We start from the raw sequence: 20,672 nt of genomic DNA, 5'->3' as shown, positions 1-20,672 counted from the left end.
GCAGCAATTCGAGAATAATGTTGACAATACTAATTAGCTTTATTAATCAGTCTACACATATTTACATCCCCTAATGATGTAATTAAAAATGAAAACAGACCACAGATATTCATGCTTCGGAGATGACAAGTCGTCATCTCTTATATACAGGTCCTTCTAAAAAAATTAGCATATTGTGATAAAGTTAATTATTTTCCATAATGTAATGATAAAAATTAAACTTTCATATATTTTAGATTCATTGCACACCAACTGAAATATTTCAGGTCTTTTATTGTTTTAATACTGTTGATTTTGGCATACAGCTCATGAAAACCCAAAATTCCTATCTCAAAAAATTAACATATCATGAAAAGGGTCTCTAAACGAGCTATTAACCTAATCATCTGAATCAACTAATTAACTCTAAACACCTGCAAAAGATTCCTGAGGCTTTTAAAAACTCCCAGCCTGTTTCATTACTCAAAACCGCAATCATGGGTAAGACTGCCGACCTGACTGCTGTCCAGAAGGCCATCATTGACACCCTCAAGCAAGAGGGTAAGACACAGAAAGAAATTTCTGAACAAATAGGCTGTTCCCAGAGTGCTGTATCAAGGCACCTCAGTGGGAAGTCTGTGGGAAAAAGTGTGGCAAAAAACGCTGCACAACGAGAAGAGGTGACCGGACCCTGAGGAAGATTGTGGAGAAGGACCGATTCCAGACCTTGGGGGACCTGCGGAAGCAGTGGACTGAGTCTGGAGTAGAAACATCCAGAGCCACCGTGCACAGGCGTGTGCAGGAAATGGGCTACAGGTGCCGCACTCCCCACGTCAAGCCACTTTTGAACCAGAAACAGCGGCAGAAGCGCCTGACCTGGGCTACAGAGAAGCAGCACTGCAGTTGCTCAGTGGTCCAAAGTACTTTTTTTCGGATGAAAGCAAATTTTGCATGTCATTCGGAAATCAAGGTGCCAGAGTCTGGAGGATGACTGGGGAGAAGGAAATGCCAAAATTCCTGAAGTCCAGTGTCAAATACCCACAGTCAGTGATGGTCTGGGGTGCCATGTCAACTGCTGGTGTTGGTCCACTGTGTTTTATCAAGGGCAGGGTCAATGCAGCTAGCTATCAGGAGATTTTGGAGCACTTCATGCTTGGATCTGCTGAAAAGCTTTATGGAGATGAAGATTTCATTTTTCAGCACGACCTGGTACCTGCTCAGTGTCAAAACCACTGGTAAATGGTTTACTGACCATGGTATTACTGTACTCAATTGGCCTGCCAACTCTCCTGACCTGAACCCCATAGAGAATCTGTGGGATATTGTGAAGAGAAAGTTGAGATACACAAGACCCAACACTCTGGATGAGCTTAAGGCCGCTATCGAAGCATCCTGGGCCTCCATAACACCTCAGCAGTGCCACAGGCTGATTGCCTCCATGCCACGCCGCATTGAAGCAGTCATTTCTGCAAAAGGATTCCCGACCAAGTATTGAGTGCATAACTGAACATAATTATTTGAAGGTTGACTTTTTTTGTATTAAAAACACTTATTTTATTGGTCGGATGAAATATGCTAATTTTTTGAGATAGGAATTTTGGGTTTTCATGAGCTGTATGCCAGAATCATCAGTATTAAAACAATAAAATACCTGAAATATTTGAGTTGGTGTGTAATGAATCTAAAATATATGAAAGTTTAATTTTTATCATTACATTATGGAAAATAATGAACTTCATCACAATATGCTAATTTTTTGAGAAGGACCTGTATATATATAAGACAGACAGACATGTAGATAGATAGATAGATAGATAGATAGATAGATAGATAGAGATAGGAGTATAGAATAGACGGAGTTGGTTTTCTAATTTTTATTATTATTTACAAAATATAATAACATGGACAATAAATCAATATAACAGGAGCAGTAATACATAAATTGCTTTAAAAAAGTAAAATAAGTCAAGGCAGTGTTTGTCTCCCTTCCGTATCTTCTAAACCTTGTGTAAACTACAGACAAAGCTGAAAGCCAATCAGAAAACATGAAGCTGGGCATATAAAGGGATGTGGATGATAATACACGATGCTTTTTAATCGTAAATAAGTCCAGTCACAAATGAGGTACCACACTAGATTTGACGGTGCCAGTTTGTCTGGAAAGTGAAGGATTCTGGGTAGTATGGTGGGCTGACAGGTTGTGGCTTCACGCAAAGACAACTGGCTGCAAACCCTGAGAAACTTAATAGAGTGAATTCGCCACTTACTTCATGATTTGTTGGCGAAGCATATGAAGCTTATATTCATAACCCATTTAAAAACCCTCTTCAACACTTAGTACTGAAGTACCGACGGACCAGACCGAGAGGGAAACGATCGAAGCCCCTGAGGAACTTGTGTTTTTTATTATTATTATTGCACAAAGAGAACCTACAACGGGAAAGCCAACAAATGAAAGGACGAAGCAACTGCATTAGTAGTTCATTTTTGATGATATCATCTTTACTAGTAAAACATTTTATGCTTTAGCAAAAAGAAATAGATTTAAAAATGAAAGTTCTGAGAGCTTATAAGAACTACATGCAACGAAAGAAAGAATTTACTGCAAGCGCTTACAAAATGAGACCGTCAAACATTTCAAAGGGACTGTAAATCCTCGCATATTTCCTAAGTAGCTTACAATTAGGTAGTTAAAAAACACTTTCATTGCATGTAGTAGTCTGACAGAGACAACCAGCTCCCTAAAACACCTGGTTACTAGTTTAGTAGTTGAAGACAGCATGGTATAAAAGAGGAATTCTTGAACACATTCCTTGATTAAAGGCATCATTCAGGCAAAAATGAAAATTCGGTCAAATTTTATTCACCCTCATGTTGATTCCAGACCTGTATGACTTACTTTCTCTGGCAGAACACAATATAAAAAAGTGTGGAAAAGGGGATCTGAACATTATATAAAAGTAGTGCACTTTTAGTAGCTATTGGATTACTTTTATGCTACCTTTATGTCATTTTTGGATTTTGTAGGTTTTGGACCCCATTTACTTTCACTGTATGGACAAAATCTGAGTTCAAACAGATTTGGAATGACATGAGGGTGAGTGACATTGACAGAATGTTCATTTTTGGTTGAATTATCCCTTTATGACAGGCTTTTCTGGAGTAGCCTGAAGAGCAACAACTGCAAATTCCAGGTGAATGACAGTCGTCACATTTGCTTAGATCTGGAATGTTTCCCTTCGCTGAACGGGTGAGTTGGTGTGTTGGATGGGTGCGGAGCAGATGGAGGAAGGCGGGCACAAGAGGCTACCGAGTACCCCGAAATCTGGGATGACTGGGACAGGCGAGGAAGGCAAAGAAGAGTCAATTTGGAGCCTCCGCGAGGCAACGTACTCTGAGCAGGCAGGTATAGGATCTTCAGGAAAAGACCCCAGTTGTAGCTGGTAAAGACCTGCACCCAGGAGCCCTGAGTCTGGCTGGGATGAAGGGACGGAGTGGCTACGGGGGAGCGAGGAGAAGTAAAACTGGGTGGACGGGGAGGCTATGTCTGGCGTCTGGAGCGCTTGTGGGAGAGGCGAAGATTGTCTGAACAACGGCTCCACCTGTGGGCTAGAACAAGTACCTGCACATAGTTCCAGCTCCCCAATGTTTCGCTCAGAACCTGGAAAATAAGAAAATATTAAGGAAAAAGTGGTCGAGCATTTGGGGGAAAACAGAAAAGAAAAAAACGAGTAGATGTATGATGAGTTTCTGTTTTACAATTTAAAACGCATGCACAAAGACAACTTTTCCAAAGGAGTTCCACTCTGTTTATCCTTGTAGTGATTCGATCATTCCTGTTATGCAGTACCACATTTAATAAATATGCTTTGGTCAGGCTCAGACACTTAACTTAATTACAGCTTTATTATTTTCACAATGGTATGAAAAGTATAACAGGGTGGAAATAAAGAAATGAACAGGATGGAACTGAATAGGGCGTAAGTAAGTTAGGGACTTGACAGTTTATAACAATCTTTTGAAATTCTGATATCATACCAGTGTAATTATTGATAACTATTAAAGTTGTTACCATTATTAAAAAAAAAAAGCTGAAATAAAATAATTTATAAACATTAGATGCAAAAAAAAATTAGAATGCTGACTAACTGAAAGAAGTTTGTTGAAGTAGGCTACTAAAGTTACTAAAACTTGAACTTATAAAAAATAAATGCTAGATCAGAATATTAATAAATACTATAACACGAAACAACACTGATGTAAAGAAACAGATAAAGTTGTGAAATTTTGTTAAACAGATTTCTGTATTTTTATTTAACAGTGCAGAATATTTTAAAGTGAGTAACAGGATGGAAAGTAATATTGAGGACAAAAAACTTATAAAATAATTAGTGCTGTCAAATCAATTAATCGGGATTAATTGCATCTAATATAATACATGTGTGTGTATAATATTTATTATTATATTTATGTGTGTGTGTCTGTATATATATATATATATATATATATACAGACACACATAAATATAATATATATATATATATATATATATATATGTGTGCATAAATAAAGTATATTGAAGTATATATATATATGTATAAATACGTGTGTGCATGTGTACATACAGTATATATACACACACACACACACACACTCACATATATATAAAATATATATAAATATAAAAATATATATACACACACATTATGTTAACTATAATTTTTATTTTAGATGCGATTAATCAATTTGACAGCACTAAAAATAATTGAAAATTAAAACAATATTCCACCAAAAAAAACAAACAGGTGTGTAGAACATTGTGATTAGTTACAGGAAAAATAAATCTTGCCATACTTTCAGGAATATTCCTTAATAAGTCCGCTTTTATGTTAGTAAGTGCAGCAGCCGAGAACATGGCAAACATAACGAATATGATTACCATTTTTAAAAGATGATTTCCCTTTTTTTAATATAATAAAAAAGTGTGTTTAATATTTTATTCACTATATGAAGACATATATGATATGGGCATGAAAATGTACTACATAACAGGAATGATCCATTTCCCGGGACTTCTCCACTTCTGTTTTTACCTGTGTATCTGTCAGTTTTAGGCTGTCTGTGAGCAGCAAGCTCAGGGCTTTAATAGGAAGCGCGGTGTGCGTTTCCGTCGTGGACGACCCTGAAACTGAGCTGCGCAATTCAGGCTCTCCTCTGGATTGTACGACCAAATGAAAGGTGACGGAACATAAAAGAACACAAACACAATAGGAAAAATGCTGGCAGGTGGAAAACAACAATGAAACAAATCATAGACCAAAACAGAAAAATGCATTTATGCTGGACATAAACAAATGAACATAAATGAAGATTCTTGTAAAAAAAATTAAAAACCTGGCCGCAATGGAAGCTTCCATGAACACATATGCATGTGGAAAAGTATTACATCCAAGAACTAGTAAAGCATACCTTGTTTATCCAGCTCCATGACTGCAGGTGGCGATGGAGGCTGGAGTTGAATGGAAGACTTGCTTGGCAAACCTTGATTGGCACCTTCCACATCGCCAGTATCTCCATCCGGCTCAGCATCCTCTCTAAGAGACACATAAACCATTTAAATATCATCAGATCATTATTATAAAAATGTGAAAACTTCAAACAAACAAAAGACACACTCACGTGTTCCCAGATGGTAGATTGCACCTTTTCCTACCCAGCTTGGTGGCCTGCTGTGTGAAATACTCATGCCGCTCTGATTTCTTCCATATGTAGTAGTACTCTACACACTCACCCACCGAGCGCGTGCGGACCTGGGTGAGGGCAAATAACAGACACCGACGCATGAAGGCACTAATTTCTCTAAAAGTAGAAACACCAGCAGCAATTCCTACTGGGAAACAATTTATGTTATGAGACAAATTTGGTACTCACCTTGTTGCCTTGTATGAGGTGGAAGTTCTTGCCATAGGCACGGTAGCCATGCTCAAAGTTACGACACTCCTCCTCGCTCCAGGCACAAAGCTCTTCTGGGAACATTTTTTTTTAATATTTGAAATTAACCAGCTATACATATCAGGATGCATTGATTGTCACTTCCTGCTAAAGAAAGTTTGAGAAAGAAAGGCATAAAAAAAGACAAAACAGAGATCTTACCATTGAAAACCTTGACATTAAAGCGATATCTTCTTAGTGCCTCTTCTGAATTAAAGTTGCATTTTACTAGTTCATAAAGAGCCTACAAAAGAGATGGAATGAAAGAATAAGTGCAAGCACTGAAAGATAAAAAGATGACCCACTAAAGACAAAAACTTACAGCGAGGTACAAAAGAATGAGACCACTAGTGAAAATGCATTATGTAATTTCAGAATGTCTTTTTATGTGGCATGTTGCCGCTTTGCTTTAATGACAGTAGCACCAGTTGTATGAACTCTACAAAACCTGATGATCATATTTTCCAACCTTTTTTGTAAAATAGTAAAAAAAAAAGAAAGAAAAAAAAGAAGCTTCTATAATTAGAAATATTGCAGAATAATCTTAAATATTGCTGTTATTATTTATTTATTTTGAATGTCACTACATAGTTTAAGAAAGTACTGGGTAAGAAAACTGACACTGGCACTTTTAACTATGGGGTCCCACCAGGCTCTATTCTTGGATCATTATGATTTCATTATATATATTTAAATTAAATTGTATACATGTATAAATACACTGTATATATATTTGGACAATGAAACTGAAACACCTGGTTTAAGACCACAATAATTTTTTAGTATGGTGTAGGGCCTCCTTTTGGAGTTAATACAGCAACACCATCTGTTCGTCCTGGGAATGACAGGTAGAAGTCCCTCACAGTGGCCAGAGGGATTTTTAGCCATTCCTCCAGACAATGGCCAGGTCGTCATCATGTGATGCTGGTGGAAGAAAACGTTTCCTGACTCGCTCCTCTATTATCGCTCAATATTATTTAGATCTAGAGACTGTACAGGTCATGGGAGATGTTCAACCTTACTTTCATGTTCATCAAACCATACTGTCACAAGTCTTGCTGATACATGGCACCTCCTTCAGGATACAATGTTTGAACCATTAGGTGCACATGGTCCTCCAGAGTGGTTTGGCAGGACTTGGCAGTGACGCGCCGATTGAGCACAGTAGGGGATGCCATGATATTGCAGCCCAATCACTGACCCACCCCGTGCTTCACTCTGGGCAACAACAGTCCAGGTGTTAAGCTTCTTTGGGGTTTCTCCTCAGTCCTCACCGTAACTCCAATGCCAGATGAGGGAAAGACAGTGAAGGTGGACTCAGAGAACAATACATTTTTCACATTGTCCACAGATTCGCACTGTTGGAACCAATGAATCCGACATTTGGCATTGGCACGAGTGACCAAAGGTTTGGCTATAGCAGCCTGACCATGAATATTGACACTTACCCCTTTTCCACCAAAAAAGAACGGGTTCGGAACTGGTGCTGGTTCAAAGTTAGTTCGGAGTTGGTTCAACTTGCGAACCTTCTCAGAACCGGTTTGTTTTCCCACTGACTAGAGCGCCCAGCGAACGACGTCGTTACGTCACTGTGTACGTCGCCATACAGAAACGCTAGCAAGTACATTATTTTGGGATTATCTCTAACTTGTGTTCCATGAAGGCTTTAAAAACAATTGAAATAAGTAAGTCTTTTAATCTTTTCCTTTGATATGTAATCATTTCTGATTAGTTATGTACCTCTGTCTTGTGTCTTTTTTTCTTTCCGTTTATTTGTTCTATATTTTGACTGTTTTCTTCTTTGCTTACATAATGTTTTCAATAAAAAAATAAAATTTAAAAAAAGCTAGAAACGCTTGCGCCAACTTCAAGCATAATAATTACAATGGTGGACTACATCGTGTTTCTGCAAATGTTTCTCCTGGCTTTGCGGTCATAAAATATGTTTAGGACACATCTAAACCCGCCTCCAGCCCCGCCGTAAGCATGACACGGTGGTAAAAGAACGGTTCTCTGGTTCTAGTCCAGCAAAGAGTTGGTGCCGCTTTGGAACCAGTTTTCCTGGCCGAGAACCGGTTCTTTGGCTGTCGAAACACAAAGAACCGGTTCGCGAGTAGGCACCGGCTCCGAACCGGCTCTCAAAATGCTTTGGTGGAAAAGGGGTAACTGTGGAGCTCCCTATGAACAGTTTTGTTGGAAACAGGAGAGTCGAGATGTAAATTTTGTTCTGCATCGAGTTGGGCAGCTGTGATTTTATGTTTTTTGGACACAATTAAGGTAAGTACCCGGACATCCCTTTCAGACAGCTTCCTCTTGTGTCTACAGTTACTTCTGTGTGATGTGGTTCATCCGATATGGTAGTATGCCGACATTATCCTGGATAACATAGTTCTATAACACACCACAAAGACTTGCTATCCTGGTCAGAGATGAGCCAACGAGACGTGCACCAACATTTTGTCCTCTTTTGAACTCTGATATGTCTCCCATTATGTTGTGTGGATTGCAATGTTTCATGTACAACTGTGCTATTGCTCAGCTAATTCAACCTGATGGAATGTAAAATCAAGATTGGTCACCAGGCCACACATTTATACATGGATATCCTGTGACGTCACACATTAAAGATGGCGCCATCTTTAGGACCACCAAGGTACCGGAAGTAAACAGTAAATATGCCTTCTAACTGCTGTGCTGTGGGCTGTGATAACAGCAAGTCAAAAAAAACGGGACATACGTTTTATAATATTCCTAAAAACACTGAAAGGAGACATAAATGGTTAGCTGCCATTAAAAGGGATCAGTGGACTCCCACAGAACACTCCAGACTGTGCAATGAACACTTTATTTCGGGTAAGTTGACTCCTTAACTCACGTTAGCTAGCCAGCTATGTTAGCAACCCTACGATAAGATAAGATGACATGCCACATAACAATGTTGAGGATGACAGTGATTCACAAAGTAAAATAAGTCACAATTATTTAATTTCTATATTATTTCTGGTAGAGCTAAAGTTACAGGGAGGCTACACCAGGCACGTAACTGAAGTGTTCGTTCGCGTTGCGTCTGCTGTAACCTTCTGCTATGATTAGTGAACTGACTACTACCGTACGTTCAAAAAAATAAAAAATAAACTAGTTCTCTAAAACTATTTTTTGCCCGTCGCGAACGAAGCATTTCACTTACCCGCTGTAGCCTTCCTGTTAGTGTCACACACTGTTCATTAATGTGTCACTATATCTCATTCTACCCCTATAGGCCAGAAGAGCGAGAATCCATTAAACCCCGACTATGTGCCAAGTTTGTTTGCTTATCTCACACCTGGGCAACGTAAAAGAAAAAGAAATAGTTACAGCAAATTTGAGCAAATGCAAATGAATTTCTTTATCAGATAGATGAGCGATTTTCGTCTGAGTAACGTTAACAGAGTTTCTTTGACGTTTACGTTTGCCATTTCCCCTGGAATCATAGACAGTAAAATGAGCTAAACCTGAAATCAACGGTCGGTGGCGCGGGCGCTACGGTCCTAAAGATGGCGACCACAACAAAAAAGTCACGTGACTGAAACCCATGTATAGACATGAAACCTCCAACAATACTTTGGCCAGTTTCATTGTCCAACCTCTTTATATACACACGTGTGTGTGTGTGTGTGTGTGTGTGTGAGTGTGTGTGTGTGTGTGTGTGTGTGTGTGTGTGTGTGTGTGTGTGTGTGTGTGTGTGTGTGTGTGTGTGTGTGTGTGTGTGTGTGTGTGTGTGTGTGTGTGTGTGTGTGTGTGTGAAAAAGTTTAATTACAAGATGTAACTTATCAAACACCTCATACATTATTATTTTTTCATAAAAATAATTAAGCAAAATTCAGGAAAATCAGTCTAGCAAGCAGTGTTGTTATTGTTATCTAAACCTTAAAATATTAAAAACAATTTTTATAATTGAAATAAAGCTGAAATAAAATATAAACTAAATGAAATGGAAAATAACTGAAATATATCTTGAGGTACTAACATTACTAAATCTGAAATTACTAACATTACTGAAACACTTCAAGAAATACTGTCAAAATATTAAAATCCTAAATAATAATAAATGATATAATAGTATATAAATAATACTAAAATAACATTGCTAACATGCAATTCAGCCACTTCCAAATTGCATGAAAAATAAAGAGTTATATCTGAGTAATTCAACCCAACCTGCTCATTGTCTTTGACTATATCTCCTGTGGTCAGACTGTTTGAAGGTCCATTGTCACTCCCTTTTCTCTGGACTTCAACCAAAAACTTCTCTACTGCCAGACTGGACAACACATCAGGAGTCCACAACAACTGGTCCTCATTTTCATAGGCTGGGGATAACAGTAACAAAACAGGTGTGGAACCTAGGGGACTCGACAGGTCGGTTATGCAAAACAGACCACTGAAACCACAACCAGTGTAAAGGACACCAGCCAAGTGAAGACACTCACCTCTTTCATAAAAAGTGTGTGTACAGAGAGAAGGAATTATAGCCTGATACTGGGGGCCCACCATGATGTCCTGATAACCAAAACATGGCATAAAAGCATTACTACAATGTTTTTTTTCAACTAAGCTGAAATTTTTAAATCATTATAAAATATTATAAATTCTATTTTATAGATAAAACTGTTCAAACATTTGTGGTCAGTAAGATTTTTTATATGTTTTTGAAAGAAGTCTCTTATTCTCACCATTGGTGCATTTATTTGATCAAAAATTAATTTAAAAATAGTAATATTCTGAAATATTAATACAAAATTAAAAAAATCATATGAAATTAGTTTTCTATTTGAAAATATTTGAAAATGTAAATTACTCATGTAATGCAAAGCTGACATAATTCTTTAGAAATCTAATATGCTGATTTGGTACTTTACAAAAGTACTTCACTTTGATTAAATTATTATCAAAGAGTATTCATTTCTTTAAAAAAAAAAAAAAACATAATGGTCATGTTTTCCAACATGAAACTTGTCGTGTATTGTGTCAGAAAACTTAATTAATTTGGGACAGAATGGCCAACTGGTACTTTTAACTATGGTGTCCCACTAGGCTCTATTCTTGGACCATTCACATTTCATTAAATATAATTGTTAACAAAGCTAAAACTATTAAAATAATTTTTGGTCACTGAAATAAATTAAATATAAACATAGTAAACTATACCATGAATCATCTTTTACCTTTCGGCCATCAGTGGAGGGGATAGAGGTGCTTTCTGAGTCGTCTTCGGAGCAGCTGACTGAAGTGTCTTTGTCATCACCTGGTAAGATTAAGAACAGGTTCAGAGTAAGCTCAAACATTTTTGACAAAAGAAAAACATGATAAAGTTTCAGATGTAGGCGCAGTGTAGTAAATTCGGATTTAACAAAATAAAAATAAGACAGATGGCATGACATTGCTTACAAGAATATTCACTTAGAAGTTGACAGTACAGTAAAATGAGAGGCATTGTAATGTAATGTGCTACCTCTTAGGTGGTGTAAGAGGTCAGATGCATGGGACGTGATGGAGAGTGTGAAGTCATCAGCAGAGGAATGGTTGTCCACATCCTCTCCTCCTGAGAGCAGATCTTTACCTGTCTGAACCTACAAAATAACAGACTTTATTTGCAATTATAAGCAATAATTTGTTACTTTCCAATTTTCCAAATGAAGCTCAGAGCATTTCAAGAATCTACTAAGGAGGACAAGCCCAAAATAAGAACATTATACACAGAGTAAACCAGTGATAGTGACCTTGTCCAGTGTTATTTCAGGCAGACTAGCTGCAAGCTCATTCGGCTCCTGTTGTTGTTCCAGGACAGGATCAGGCATGTTGTACCCATAAAGTGCCAGCAGTTGCTCGAGTGGCATCTCACCACCCTGTGGAAAGGTAAATGAATCAATCCTTTTTTTGTAATAAGAAGTTCATTTAATCTATCAATGCATAGCAATAAGTTGTTCCACTCACTGAATGGGTCTTGGTTGCCATCTTTACCGCCTGCCTCCGCAGGGCCGCCAGGGTCCAGTCCTGCTCCTCTAGGAACGTGGATGCCCGGGAAGGGGCCTCCAGTGGCCCCGCATAGCCCTGGTGGAAAATGTCTACACGACTGTGCCGTTGTTCCTTAGAGCCCATTCGCACAGCTAAAGCACAATGAAAGCAGAGAATTCTCAAAATACATATTTCATATCAATAATTCAATTATATCAATTACATTTCTAAATGTTGGTTAAATTAAAAAGTAATTGGAAAAATGGATTATAAAAATGTTTTGAGAATAGGTGTTGCATTATTTGTAGGCGGATGCCACTGGGTTTTATATTTTGATTCTCAAGAATTAACATTCAGGCATTTTTAAAAGTGATTTATGTGTCCAAAAAATATTTTAAGCCACTATATATATACAAAGAAAAAATGAAATAGGCCAGCCACTGTAAAAAATGATTGTTGGTTTAACTTAAAAAGAGTAACCAACCTGGTTGCCTTCTAATTTTGAGTTCACTGAAATTAAGAATTTGAGTTGATAAACAGATTCGTTTAATCAAAAGAAACTCAAAAAGTATGTTATCTTAACCACATTAATTATCTAAGTGGATTTGACAAAAAAATAAAATAATAATCTGACAATATCCTTACAAAATGTTACCACAAAAAACATAATTTTCACCAAAATTACATGTTTTAAATCATTGTTCCAAATGTAGGTTCGGGAGGAGCCTAAATATTCAGTCCTGTCCTTCCTAATTATGAGCATAAGCAGCAGGCACTGCACCATCCCAGGACAATACTTCATGCATCCTTCCTCCTCCATTTCACTTATAATTCCTCTGCACATTACTGTTATAGGGGGAGTTTAGCACAGAGCTCGAGCCTCCTTCGAGGACAGCAAGCCAAGTTTGTTTACCATTAACTATTAAGACTGAAGGGGCAGGAGAACACGTGAATTACTCAGCAAAGACTTTTAGACTATTTCAAGAAATATTTAATCTAGAAGAATATTTCAAATACTAATTGGACTAGATTTTTTTAGAACACAAGCCCTAACAAAAATTGACCATGGTACACATAGTTTACACCAAAATAGCAGTTATTGTTTCTACGGTAGAAATGTGATAAGATATTGATCAAAATTGCAATAGTATCACTAAAAATAAAGGTTCCAAAAGTGGATTTTCACAGTGGTGCCATAGTGTGAAGAACATTTTAGTAATCCAAAGAACCTTTTCCCACTATGTGCGATGGAAATGTTCTGTGGATGTTAAAGGTTCTTCGTGGAACCATAAGTGCCAATGAAGAACCTTTGTTTTTAAGACAAGTGGTTTAGTAACATCTACTCTCTATCCCTCATATAACAAGCCTCCCTTAGAAAAATGACTTTTATACCTCAAGTTTGAAATTAATTCTCAATGCTTACCTCATAGACACTTCTAGACTTAGTCTAAAACTCAAAGTAAATAATTTTTAAGCACCTCAAACTTGATTAAAGTGTCTTTTCCTCATTTTTTCATAACGGTAAATATACAGATGTATGTGACCTCTTTGAGCTTTGCTGAAGTTTGCAGCGGTTAGTCACTCAGGCGCTTTCCTGTAAGTCAGTGCTGAACATTTGCACCGTGACTCCGAACCGGTGCGAGAAGGAAACAGTTTTAGGGAAGTCGAAGAGGCAGTGACAGTATATCTGAAGTTTTGAAAGTTTAGACCTGGCATCCGTCCTGCTCCGCGCGCATCTGGGACACACTTCAGCACCAGCGCTCGCGCAGCTCTCCCGTTGTTTCGTACGGCGTTCGATCTGGCGAATTAAACGCTCGCGAACGCGTACAGACAGAGAGATAGATAGAGTGGCGAAACGCTGAGGAGTGCTCCCATTTTAACTTCCTCCTTATTAGTGACCGTCTATCTTTGCCGTTTTCTGGGTCGGTCGGTCAGACGGCCGGGGTCTTAAGCTGTCTGTTAATGCGCGGCTGGCGGTTAAAGTGTATCGGAGCGGTTGAAACGTTTAATCCTTGTGTTGTTCTTCCCCCAAGCACCGCAGCTCACTTACCTCCGCCATTCCGATTCTGCGCAAGCGGTGGAATGCCCGGATGTTGTGTAGAACTCCTATTGAACTTAGATTCTGACTAACAGCACTGATGATAGTTACCAAACCATGTTAAACTAATCATAGAGGTTCTCTTATGCGGTGTAGCCTATATATTTGTGTTGAATAGAAATGGATCCCACCGGTAACATTTGTGAGCAAAATATACTTTAGAGTTCGAAGGGTCTAAAATAGATGATGTATTTTCAAAGTTATCAAATATGATTTAAATTGCAACTGTCTTGACTTCACGTGAGCCTTTTTACTTGGCTAATGTACTGTCACATAACCAGGGGCCAGTTGTTCAAAACATTTAATCTGGATCAAAATGATCCGGATTTGGAAATCCCATTTTTTCTTATTCAGGATCAGGTAATCCGTCTAACTTTTATGCCGGTTTTTCAAAGCAACATTGGACTGGATCACCCTGATCCAGATACACAGTTTACAAGATTACCAAATCCGGATTACCAGTGCTCTTAATGGGACAACATATCCTTTAGCTATGTAAAGAACAGGTAGAAGAGCCAACATGGAGTCACTGTAAATGCTTCTTATTTTGAGACAAAACACAAAAATAACAAAAACATCCACTTCCATTCATAAATTTATTTTATGACCCCCCATCTGAGCCACAACAAATAAAAAACAAATATACATTGTGGATATTTTGAAAACGTCTTAAAACATTTTTCTGAATGAGGGACTGACTGGACGTATAGTATGCAATTGTTAGAAATTATTTTTGACAGGCTCATCTCTAATGATTGTTTCTTTGAAATTAATATACGGTGATGAATGACAGAAAAATTGAATTATATTATTTTTGTTTGTTATTGAAATTATTTCATGGGGACAAGATCATTTTTATTTTTACTTTACTTTACTGAATGGCTTTATTGGTAGCCTATGTCTACTTTATCTACTTTATCACTGTTACAACGGTTACACAAGTCAAGTGCAAAATATAAATAAAAGTATATATACACTAAAATGATACAAAAGTATTATTTGACCAATTTAAAAGTTTTACTACATTTTCTTCTTGGAATCCAACTTGAAATCCTACCCCCAGTTGGGATCAGGATAATACTGTTTTTTTGGATCAAAGTTATCCAAATCATACTGACAAGTTTTGAACAACACAAACTGAAGGTTTGATCCAGATTAAAATTAGGATTGGATTCCATGATCTAATCTGATTTCAGACTCATTCTTTCCCTTTTGAACAACCCATGTTCAAGATTTGATCCAATCCGATAACCAAAATCCGATCAGTTTACCTTTGAACAACTGGCCCCAGATGTTTAATTTCAGTTTGTGCCATGATCGGACTATTCATCAACTATTAGCCTGCCGTATTTGGTACATCTATTTTAATTTACATCTATTTCCAACTGGTTTGTCTCATATTAATCATGATCACAATCCGTGTAAACATACATGCGCTACCGTTTAAAATTTGGGGATCTGTAAGATGTTTTTGAAAAAGTCTGCATTTATTTATCAACAATACAGTAAATTAGGCCTACAGTAATATTGTGAGATTTCATTAGGCTATAATTTAAAATAACTGGTTCTTTTCAGCATAATTACTTCAGTCTTCAGTGTCACATGATCCTTCAGAAATCATTCTAATATGCTGATTTGATGCTATAAATATTTCTTATGTTGAAACAGTAGGGCTGCTAAACATTTTTGTGGAACCTTATACTACATTTGTGCTGCATTTTCCCTTGGTTTTAACTATAGCTCCAGTTTGAATAAGACTAACTGATTGATTTACATTGTAAAAAAACACATTCTTTCACTATTGTTTTGAACTTATTTATAATTGTTATTCAATATTATTACAGTTTAGAAAAGGTAAGTAGTTTACACATCCTCGCTTAGAGTTTAGAAAAAATGGGATTAAATAAGTTGCATATGATTTGGGTAGGTTTTTATTTGTTGTTATTAAACAACTTTCTACTTATAAATAAAATGTTTTATCCTAAATTAACTATAATGCACGGGAGCGGGACCAAATTTAAACTCTAAGAAATGAGCATTGAAAAACCTACCGACTCCATGTCTATGGTGGTTACCGCCTTGGTAATGCATGTGGTAAAGAGTCCATGATATTTATGTAAAGTTACAAATTGGACTATTAAATTAATGCATGCAGATTTGGATGACGTGGATTTATTTAATCCAAAGGCAAATCCAAAGAGCCCTTTGGATGTGCACTTCAAATGTTAGTGTATTTTAAAGATCTTGATTTATATGTTTTGTGGTTGCCCTGCACGCTTAATAAACAAACTCCAGCTGGTCCTAAACACAGCAGCTAGATTTCATACTATAGATCCAGCAAGTGTTAGGCTGCAAAAATTAGGTCAACCGGAACCGGGAACACTTCCCATAACACCTGATGTACTTGTTACATCGAAAGACTAATGGCATCCATGCTTATATTAGTCTCTCTGTTTATCCAGGGGTTAACGCAGTAAGCCGTATCCGGTCCGTATCCGCATCAGACGGTGAACCTGCACCCTAAGACGACCACAACGGCCCTGAATGTCAGCGGAGACCCCGTCTACTAGACAATCCCCTGTGAAGACCTTGTCGACACGACAGCCATCAACCCAGATCCTCAGCAGAGACCACAAGAACCACAAGTCCACTGCACAGACCCTATGACCAGTTTCGGCTCCATACCGGCGTGATGAATCCCATCTTCAAGCAAAAGGAACTGAATGAAATATTTGAATGCTTTTTTTCTCCGTTCTGTCTCCTGGTGGAATTTAGGTTCCTTGCCGTTGTCGCCTCTTGCTTTTTTATATAGGGACACTTAATATTCAACAATATTATTGATCTGACTGCACTGACGCTGTTGTATGAGAACTGAAATGAGCTGGATGACGACATCACTGTTTTCTGCAGAACTGCTTTATAGATGAATTGAACTAATTTAATAATTGATGATCTTTACAACGGAACTAAATCAACAGCTGAACAATGACACTATTTTCTTTTAGAGCTGCTGTACATCATTAAATCATTTTCCAATCGTCACTGTAAAGCATCTTTGAAACAATATGTATAAAGCGTTATATAAATAAAGGTTACTTGACTTTTATATAAGGCCTGAATTGCACACTTGCACATGCTCACAGACTGTGTTGTTTTCACATTGGATGGCATGTAGACTCAATGTGATCTGTGAGGATGAAGGGCGAGTGGCGAGTGTGTTGCTTGTAGATAAACTCATAATGTATAACAGTGTGTGTGTATCAGTGCGGGTCGTCCTTTTGCCTTGATGTTCTATAAGCTATGTTTCCATGCCCAAAGCCCAATCCTAGTGACTAACAGAAACCACACCACTGGTTTCAGATGAGAAATCAACAGTAAAGTCTGCAAACACCTGTGCAGTTTCTCAGAGGATGTGGTCTGACTGAAAAGAGCTGACGAGTTCTTTGCTGTGGAATAATTCAACATACATAAGAAATGTTTTAAATAATTGAAATGATAAATTATAGATCAAATACATTGTATTTAAAATAGATTATGAGATTTGATTCTTTTGAGGAAAACTCACTTATATTAAATGAAATAAGTAGGCCTACTTTTTCTCTGCTGATTTTGATTTTTATTCTGGTTATTGACAGATGAGAAAATATGAATGTAAAACCAAATGCAAGTGATGCAGATTGAATTCCAGTTGATTGCCATATATTTCAGTTCTGTTGACTCTTCCATGTCATTTGATTCAGAAAGCTTTTATTAGAGATAATAGAGCTTGTTTAATATTCTGCTCATTGACACAGAGACACAACACTGATTCCATTCACATTTACATACTTGCAATCAGAAATAATCAAAGAAAGTAAAGTAAGAAAGTATGAATTCAAAAGTAGTCGTTATCAGTAGATATATTGAGATATATATCCAGATATGTTGTGGGGTTGGGATATCTGTCTAAAAACCAAATGATCAATAAATGTAGAACAAAAAATAACTTGAAATTAACATTTTGCTTCAGAGATTCTTTGAACCCCAGAAATCGTAGTCCCCCTGTGGTGTAAATCAAGTTTTTAATGTTGTTTATATGTCTATTTGGTGTTTTTAATAAGCTTTAAGACAAACCATGTGTAAATTCATAAGTCAACATCATTGCTGAGTATTTTCTCCTTAAAACTGCAGTGAACCACAAAGACAGTCTCAACAACTCGGTTAGAAATCGCTGGTGTTTCTTACGTCACAAACTACCTTGTAACCAATCAGGTCAATACAGTATATGATCGGCAACGAGTGGATCTCTGAGCTGGTCTGAGTGAGTGGAGGCGGGGCTAATTTGCATATTCATAGAACCGCATATACTAAATGAGGGAAGGGTGTAGAGTTATATTCAAGCTATTTTAAGGCATGAGGAATTTTTTGAGAAAGATGAGAAAAATGGATTTATCCATTTTAATGGATAAAATTATTGACTACAGGGGGACTTTAATATTTGTGCAACATGTGCCGGTTATAGAAAAACACTAGGGGGTAGTGTCTGTAGGCAACTCTCTTCCCATTGTTAAAGGTAAAGTAAGCGATTTCTGAGAAGTGCTGTTCAAAGTGGATCACTTAAGCCCCTTTCACACAGAGATTCCGGAAAATACACGGATAAAGTGACCCGGGATTTTAACCCGGGTTCGTTTGATTTTGTTTCATTCACACTGCCAGTGATTTTCTGGAATCAGAGAGTGCGTTTGCACGCAACCCGTAAAAATCCCGTAAAGACACGTGACATCGATGTGACATGTCATGTCTCAGCAGTGTTTATAGTTTGCTTATGAGCTGCGATTTCTCTCTGGAGAAACCACGCTTGTGCATTTTTTTCTCTGATTCGATCATAAACTAGCGCATTACGCACCGTTTCACTAGCCTGCTTTCACTTCACTTCAGTGTTATCATTACGGCTTTTGTTCACACAGCGCGCGTTCCGGGACTGATCTCGGCAATGTTACTAGGTCCCCAACCCGGAATCGCTCCCGGCATCAATCCCGGGTCGTGTTTGCGTTCACAGATACCCCTTTTCCACCAAAGCATTTTGAGAGCCGGTTCGGAGCCGGTGCCTACTCGCGAACCGGTTCTTTGTGTTTCGACAGCCAAAGAACCGGTTCTCGGCCAGGAAAACTGGTTCCAAAGCGGCACCAACTCTTTGCTGGACTAGAACCAGAGAACCGTTCTTTTACCACCGTGTCATGCTTACGGCGGGGCTGGAGGCGGGTTTAGATGTGTCCTAAACATATTTTATGACCGCAAAGCCAGGAGAAACATTTGCAGAAACACGATGTAGTCCACCATTGTAATTATTATGCTTGAAGTTGGCGCAAGCGTTTCTAGCTTTTTTTAAATTTTATTTTTTTATTGAAAACATTATGTAGCCTAAGCAAAGAAGAAAACAGTCAAAATATAGAACAAATAAACTGAAAGAAAAAAAGACACAAGACAGAGGTACATAACTAATCAGAAATGATTACATATCAAAGGAAAAGATTAAAAGACTTACTTATTTCAATTGTTTTTAAAGCCTTCATGGAACACAAGTTAGAGATAATCCCAAAATAATGTACTTGCTAGCGTTTCTGTATGGCGACGTACACAGTGACGTAACGACGTCGTTCGCTGGGCGCTCTAGTCAGTGGGAAAACAAACCGGTTCTGAGAAGGTTCGCAAGTTGAACCAACTCCGAACTAACTTTGAACCAGCACCAGTTCCGAACCCGTTCTTTTTTGGTGGAAAAGGGGTAACAGAAGGCGTTCTGGCGATTTCGCGGCAATTTCCCGGGATCAACGCGCTGTGTGAAAGGGGCTACAGAGAGACAAAACACACTTTTAGCCAATCAGCAGTAAGGGGTGTATACACTTAATAAGGGGGGCGGAACTATCAAGATAGGGGTTTGATCCTTTTGGATAGGGGCGTGTTTGTTTTGGTGATTTCAAATATCAACAGCATTTTTCAGAAATCACTTGTATCTTTAACTTTGATTTAGTCAGCATTAAGTAGATATACCAATAAACCATATATGAACATGTTCATGTGCATACACAAGGCTTCAAAAATGCACATGAGTCCTTCTCCAGTCATCACTTCTCTTTAACTGTAGACCTATATCATATCGTTCTCTTTTCTATAAACTGTTCAAATGAAAGCAGACACTCATTTTGAGAATAATCCTTCATTTTACCTCAAATGTCTTGGACAATCAGAAATGATTTTCTCATGTTTCAGTCATCTGAAACTGATTTATCAAATCACTGTTCTAATTACTCACTTGTAATTTCATCAGATATCTTACTTTATTAATATTTTCCTTTCTATGAGCCCAGATTAAGCGCCAATACAATAGCAGAATATCGAACACGTGATTAGGCAAAAATATTAACTCGGCTATTTAGCCTAATATCTGGAAGCATAGACTAAAACAACTTTTCAATGTTTAATTCAGAACTCAGGCTTTTCTTCTCAAAGTTGTGAACTTTGATTCATTTCGAATCCAAACGTCTGAATCCACAGAATCAGATTTAGAATCAAACTTAAAACTGAAAATAAACAGAACGTTTGAGGATTTTGAAAAATTTAAAACGACGACAC

General features: G+C 37.6%; 2 protein-coding genes across 7 annotated transcripts in view; both read right to left on the bottom strand.

Annotated features, from left to right (window-relative positions):
* The window catches only part of LOC143736071 (uncharacterized), a 795,401-nt gene that overhangs the window by 342,591 nt on the left and 432,138 nt on the right, over nt 1-20,672 (bottom strand). The gene's annotated exons all lie outside the window — the stretch shown is intronic.
* On the bottom strand, nt 1,839-14,079 carry mier2 (mesoderm induction early response 1, family member 2). 6 transcript variants are annotated; one of them, XM_077226521.1, is made up of 13 exons: nt 14,016-14,079; nt 11,945-12,117; nt 11,731-11,856; nt 11,463-11,580; nt 11,176-11,255; nt 10,441-10,510; nt 10,169-10,320; nt 6,133-6,214; nt 5,911-6,005; nt 5,659-5,789; nt 5,449-5,573; nt 5,073-5,193; nt 1,839-3,640 (listed from the first exon to the last, which is right to left on the bottom strand). In XM_077226521.1, exons 2-12 carry the CDS (start codon nt 12,107-12,109, stop codon nt 5,114-5,116), a joined length of 1,224 nt encoding a protein of 407 aa, XP_077082636.1. In that variant the 5' UTR covers nt 12,110-12,117; nt 14,016-14,079; the 3' UTR covers nt 1,839-3,640; nt 5,073-5,113. The 6 variants fall into 6 exon arrangements, with proteins under 6 accessions (XP_077082636.1, XP_077082639.1, XP_077082637.1 ...); XM_077226524.1 differs by having other exon boundaries at nt 5,911-6,002; XM_077226522.1 differs by having other exon boundaries at nt 13,444-14,044.

This window comes from Siphateles boraxobius, unplaced genomic scaffold (assembly GCF_051911475.1).
Source record: "Siphateles boraxobius isolate OS27281-9 unplaced genomic scaffold, OSU_SipBor_1 13, whole genome shotgun sequence".
NCBI lineage: Eukaryota > Metazoa > Chordata > Actinopteri > Cypriniformes > Leuciscidae > Siphateles > Siphateles boraxobius.
This window is presented reverse-complemented; position numbering and strand designations above follow the sequence as displayed.

Bases quoted from the DNA above. Each gene is read 5' to 3' on its own strand.
- mier2 (XM_077226521.1), bottom strand. From the start codon at position 12,109: ATGGGCTCTAAGGAACAACGGCACAGTCGTGTAGACATTTTCCACCAG. The intron at 11,581-11,730 runs GTCACTATCACT...GTTATTTTGTAG, and splicing joins CTGAAATAACACTGGACAAG to GTTCAGACAGGTAAAGATCT. The intron at 10,321-10,440 runs GTGAGTGTCTTC...TGTTATCCCCAG, and splicing joins ACACACTTTTTATGAAAGAG to CCTATGAAAATGAGGACCAG.